Source organism: Hibiscus syriacus, unplaced genomic scaffold, assembly GCF_006381635.1.
Source record: "Hibiscus syriacus cultivar Baekdansim isolate YM2019G1 unplaced genomic scaffold, ASM638163v2 tig00111708_pilon, whole genome shotgun sequence".
NCBI lineage: Eukaryota > Viridiplantae > Streptophyta > Magnoliopsida > Malvales > Malvaceae > Hibiscus > Hibiscus syriacus.
The window spans coordinates 899733-905192 of record NW_024063159.1 but is presented as its reverse complement, the minus strand read 5'-3'; the positions used below and the strand labels follow the sequence as shown (position 1 = coordinate 905192).

Genomic DNA, 5460 nt, shown 5'->3' with positions numbered 1-5460 from the left:
TTTTAATTTTATAGACATTATTTTAAAAAATGACTTTATTTTATTTTTATATTATTTAAAGTTTTAAAGTTGTTTTTATATATAAATATATATTTAGAAAATTAATATTTAAAAAAATAAAAATATCTAATACTTTTATATAATGTTTTTAAATTATTTTTGTTATTTAAAATATAAAATATTTATTTTTATAACATAAAAATAAAAAATAACTATAAATCAATTCAAAATTATAATAATACATTAGTAGAAGAAATGACTGCAGGTAAACATAGAACCAACAATTAATTAGTCTAATGGAATGATACATTAGATAATTCAAATCACGACGTTTATAAATAGAATAAATTGAGTTATAATTATTCTCATAATAAGATTCTACAAAATTTGATTCAAACTAATTTATTAATAAATTAGGTACCAAAAACTAAAATAATTTATTAATAAATTAGGTACCATTTTTTATATCTGTATATTTAATTTTGGGTCGTTTGTAGTATATTTTTTTCACAAAGTTGTTTGGTTGTCTGGACTAATAAAAGTGTCATTTACTCCCCCTAGTTGGAACAGTTAATGTACTGAACTATTATGCTCCAAAAGAAAATTAATAGGAGAAAGGAAAGACTGAAATTAAAAATCCAAAAATGGGACCGAATCTCACTATAAAAACACACCAGCCCTCTGTTTCTCATCATCCATCTTTCCATTGCCCTGTTTTTCATCTGTCTCTCTCCCTCTCTCTCTCGCATTGCCCTCGTTTTTCTTTCGTTTTCCATATTAAGAAAACGTAAGCTACATTGGCCGGCACATGTTGTATGAGAGATTTAAGAGGGGAGCAGCAGCAGATTTGAATTCTGTTATTGATCAGGTTTCATGTTTTAGAATAAGAAAACGCCTTTTTCGGTCATATTTTGTTTAACGGGGGAAAACCCGGTTTTACAGGTATGGCTCAGATTTCACCAAAGCTGCTGATTCCGGAGTCGTTTCAAGTGTCGAGAGATGATATCACGGGCCAACTGGGTTTGATTTGGGAGCTGATCAAAGCACCATTGATAGTCCCTTTGCTGCAACTCGGTGTCTACATTTGCTTACTCATGTCGCTTATGCTCTTCATGGAGCGGGTTTACATGGGAATAGTCATCATTCTCGTTAAGCTTTTCTGGAAAAAACCAGAGAAGCGTTACAAGTTTGAGCCCATTCAAGATGACGTCGAACTAGGCAGCTCGAATTTCCCTGTCGTTTTAGTCCAAATCCCAATGTTCAATGAAAAAGAAGTCAGTAAATCGGTGTTTTTCTCCTCTATTTTGGTATTTTCCTTTCTGGATTTCAGAGACGAATTCATTGTTCCTTGGAACAGGTTTACAAGATCTCCATTGGAGCTGCTTGTGGACTTTCATGGCCGTCGGATCGTCTCGTGATCCAAGTACTTGATGATTCAACTGACCCTGCAATCAAGGTAATGCAAGTCAAAACCCATCACTTTCAAACACTTACCAATACAAATTTTTCGGAAAAACTCATTGAATGCAATGATTAATTACCCATTTCTCTTCAAATTCGCGCAATGATTATCGCAGATGATGGTAGAGCAAGAGTGCCAGCGGTGGGCAAGCAAAGGGATAAACATAACGTACCAAATAAGGGAAAACCGGACCGGTTACAAAGCAGGGGCGTTAAAAGAAGGTTTGAAACGAAGCTACGTTAAACACTGTGAATACGTCGCAATTTTGGACGCCGATTTCCGACCCGAACCCGATTTCCTCCGAAGGAGCATACCGTTCTTGGTCAACAACCCCGACATTGCTCTCGTTCAAGCTCGCTGGAGATTCGGTAAAGCTAACCATTAAACATGACATTAATTTTGATTTAGGGTTAAGCTTCGCTGCTTAATTTCCTCAAACTGTCGGTGGTCTTATCTCTTGCGTTTTAGGTTGTTTTAATTGCGTTTTTGGTTTTTTGTCGGCGGAATTGGTTACAGACTGCATGGAGGGTTAAAGGGAGGGTCCACAATAAAATACCCACCAATCACGGGCTGTGGACCCCATCCCCTCATAAACCACCATCATCAGCCGTTCATCAATGGTCATGGGACCCATCTTTAGGAATATAGAATAGTGTCATAACACCTAAAAAAAAGTATAATTGAAAATAGTACTAGTATTGTAGTAAGCATATCGAAATTTTATTCCTATTTTTCATTTTGAGAAGTGGTTTTGTCACTTCAAGTGACTTATTTTTTTATAATTTTTTTCAAATTTAACATTGAAAGAAATATTTCACATTAGAATAAATTATATTTGCTGATTTGAATTTTGAGATAAGATCTGTTTGGTTCTTTTTTATTAGGATTAGGGTTTAGATAATGGATGATTTTGGTTTTTTTTTAATTTAATTTTCTTCATAGCAAACTGTATTACATTGACATTTTAGGGTTCTTTTTGTCTTTTTAAAATTAAAAAAAGGATAAATTACAAGTTTAATACATAAACTATTAGTTTATATATGTTTTAATAGCTAAATTTTCATTTTTTTAAATCATACATAAAGTTTAGTTTTTATTCATTTTAGTACCCATGTTCAAAATTTTACATTAAATTTTGAATTTTTTTTAAAATTTTAGTTACTAAAATAGATCAAAACTGATAGTTTAAGTACTAAATGTATTAAATTTTTAAAAGTGTGGTACTAAATTGAAACAAATATTAAATATTATTTAAAAAATTTAAAACTTAAATATTAAAATAAATCAGATAATTTAGATATAATTAATTAAAAAAAAAAGAAACGGTAGGAGATGGCTCCTTTGATTAACAACCCAGATTGAACAAGTCACGTGGTCTCTAAGTCCCTACTCCTCTAGTGGCTTGCGGGTCAAAATAGTCATTTCAAACCAATAACAGCCAATCCACTTTCCACGTGCCGTTTTAACCTTTCACAAGTAAAGAAATAGGGTCACAGGATAAAGCTAAGGTGCGGGCAGTACTATATATTCCTAAGCGGTGAGTCATAACTGGATTTCACCGACACCTGGATATTTTTTTTATTTTTTTAAATTAAATTAGAATAGCAGTAGAATTTTTTGTTTGGATTGAAGGAAGTAATAAAATTGTATAAAATATATGAGAGTCAGAGTCAGAGTTGCATAGATTTTAGATGCTCCCTCGTGTTGTTGTGTGACGTGTAGCATTATAATTTGGACCACACGAGGACAAAAAGGTCTAAACGTCTTTCTCTTTTGTTTTTACCAGCTTAGTTAACTGACTAATTAATGCCTTCAAATACAAATACAATGGAAACGATAATCATATGTATTCGAATCATCATAAAATCTTTAAAACAAATCGATACGTAGTGTAAAATGAATATAAGAATATCCGTATTTATTTTGCAGTGAATGCGGATGAATGCTTGTTAACAAGAATGCAGGAGATGTCGTTGGATTACCATTTCACAGTGGAGCAGGAAGTTGGATCAGCAACACATGCTTTCTTTGGTTTTAATGGTAAACAAATTTAAGTGTTTTATTTGATTCTGCCGATGGCTACGTGAATTTACACTAGTGAATCACTTAAGATTGTATGGATGAACCGAATGCAGGGACTGCTGGTATTTGGAGAATTGCCGCCATTAACGAGGCCGGTGGCTGGAAGGATCGAACCACCGTGGAGGACATGGACCTCGCCGTCAGAGCTAGTCTCCGGGGGTGGAAATTCGTGTACCTCGGTGACCTTCAAGTGAAAAGCGAACTTCCTAGTACTTTCAAGGCATTTCGGTTCCAGCAACATCGATGGTCTTGCGGCCCTGCAAATCTGTTCAGGAAAATGGCGTGGGAAATCATTCAAAATAAGGTACATTTACTGCGAATCGTATTTTAGAAATTTCACATCTCGGTTTATATCTTAACGCCGTTAATTTGTTTCGCAGAAAGTGAAATTCTGGAAGAAAGTATATGTGATCTACAGCTTCTTCTTCGTACGAAAGATCATTGCTCATATGGTCACATTTTCCTTTTACTGTGTTGTTCTTCCCCTTACCATTTTGGTCCCTGAAGTTAAAGTCCCAATCTGGGGAGCCGTTTACATTCCTTCAGTCATCACAATTCTAAACTCTGTCGGAACTCCGAGGTATGTCGATGGCCGCATCGGCCTACATTGTTCCTATGGTGATTTATCTTATTTATGCATACAATTTTTTCTGGTAATTCTTGCAGATCGATCCACCTATTGTTTTATTGGATTCTGTTCGAGAACGTGATGTCGTTGCACCGGACAAAGGCGACATTTATCGGTCTCCTCGAGGCAGGGAGAGCCAATGAATGGGTTGTCACTGAGAAACTCGGAGATGCTGTCAAGAAAGCAGCAGCAGATGCTGCTAAGAACAAGAACAACGCCAAATCAATCAGAAAGTTTCGATTCAAATTCACCGATAGGTAAAAAACATGTCATCCCTCTTAAACCGAATCGTCCTACTTATTTCGAACCATATACATCTAACTTCCGGTTCGTGTTCCATCGACAGACTGAATACCTTGGAGCTTGGATTCGCCGCTTTCCTCTTCGTTTGCGGATGCTACGATCTTGTTAACGGGAAGAACCACTACTTCGTATACCTCTTCCTGCAAACCTTTAGCTTCTTCATCACCGGGATCGGCTACGTCGGCACCATCATTTAGTAAAACATTTCAAGCGGAAAAGTTTATCTGCAACAACTGGACTGCAAAATATCAGTTTATAAGTTATTTTTAGTTGATTTTCAAACAGAAATAGCTCATTCAACATATTCAGCACTTTCGCTAAATCTCCCTCAAGAAGATTGCTGTTGATGGAAATCTTCAGCAGCAAAACAAAGAAGTGTTGTTATTGCCAATATATATTCATACGAGTCAAGGACAACAACAAAAAAAACATGCTTTTGGATAGTTGTCTTTAGACAATTCGCTTGTAATTGTGAGAATTTTTTCTTTTTGGGGTTCTTCATTTGTTAGTTTTACTGGAGCATTTTCAAGGGGAATAAAGTGACGAATAGAAGGGTGAACTTTGTAATCACAGTTAGTTAATTTATCAAATCCCAGTCTCTGCATGATTCAGTTATAATAGTATAGAGTTCTTTGGTCAAGTTATGGTTTTGGTCCCTATGTTTTGTTTAAGTTTGCAGTTTAATCGCTCTGCTTTCGTATAATATGGTCCCATCCTTTTATAGATTGCTCTCCCAGACCATGATTACAGCATTATTAAGAGATTAGAAACTATTAATGAGAACATTGGGTTCCCCCTCTGACATCATTTGCCTATTGTTTCTTTCATACATTCCCAGGATTTTCTTTTCTTTCTCACGTTAATACAACTGTAAAAAGCTATTACAGATCCTGAAATCATGTAAAGTACAGCTACAAATCAAATTACTGAAAATAAACTTGTTGCTAAAGTAACATGGATGCCACACTTAATTTATCTTGGAGTT

The 5460-nt window shown here is 34.9% G+C and overlaps 1 protein-coding gene across 2 annotated transcripts; it reads left to right on the top strand.

The window, feature by feature from the left end:
* Window positions 1–711: 711 nt before the first annotated feature.
* LOC120168109 (glucomannan 4-beta-mannosyltransferase 2-like) lies at window positions 712–5090 on the top strand. Of its 2 annotated transcripts, XM_039176937.1 has the most exons (9): window positions 712–868; window positions 943–1274; window positions 1358–1456; window positions 1578–1830; window positions 3392–3502; window positions 3598–3848; window positions 3925–4124; window positions 4211–4429; window positions 4519–5090. In XM_039176937.1, the coding sequence occupies exons 2-9, from the start codon at window positions 945–947 to the stop codon at window positions 4670–4672; spliced, it is 1617 nt and encodes a 538-aa protein (XP_039032868.1). In that variant the 5' UTR covers window positions 712–868; window positions 943–944; the 3' UTR covers window positions 4673–5090. The 2 variants fall into 2 exon arrangements, with proteins under 2 accessions (XP_039032868.1, XP_039032867.1); XM_039176936.1 differs by having other exon boundaries at window positions 712–1274.
* The last annotated feature ends 370 nt before the right edge of the window (window positions 5091–5460 follow it).

Bases quoted from the DNA above. Each gene is read 5' to 3' on its own strand.
- LOC120168109 (XM_039176937.1), top strand. From the start codon at position 945: ATGGCTCAGATTTCACCAAAGCTGCTGATTCCGGAGTCGTTTCAAGTG. The intron at 3,503-3,597 runs GTAAACAAATTT...AACCGAATGCAG, and splicing joins TGCTTTCTTTGGTTTTAATG to GGACTGCTGGTATTTGGAGA. The intron at 4,125-4,210 runs GTATGTCGATGG...TAATTCTTGCAG, and splicing joins AACTCTGTCGGAACTCCGAG to ATCGATCCACCTATTGTTTT.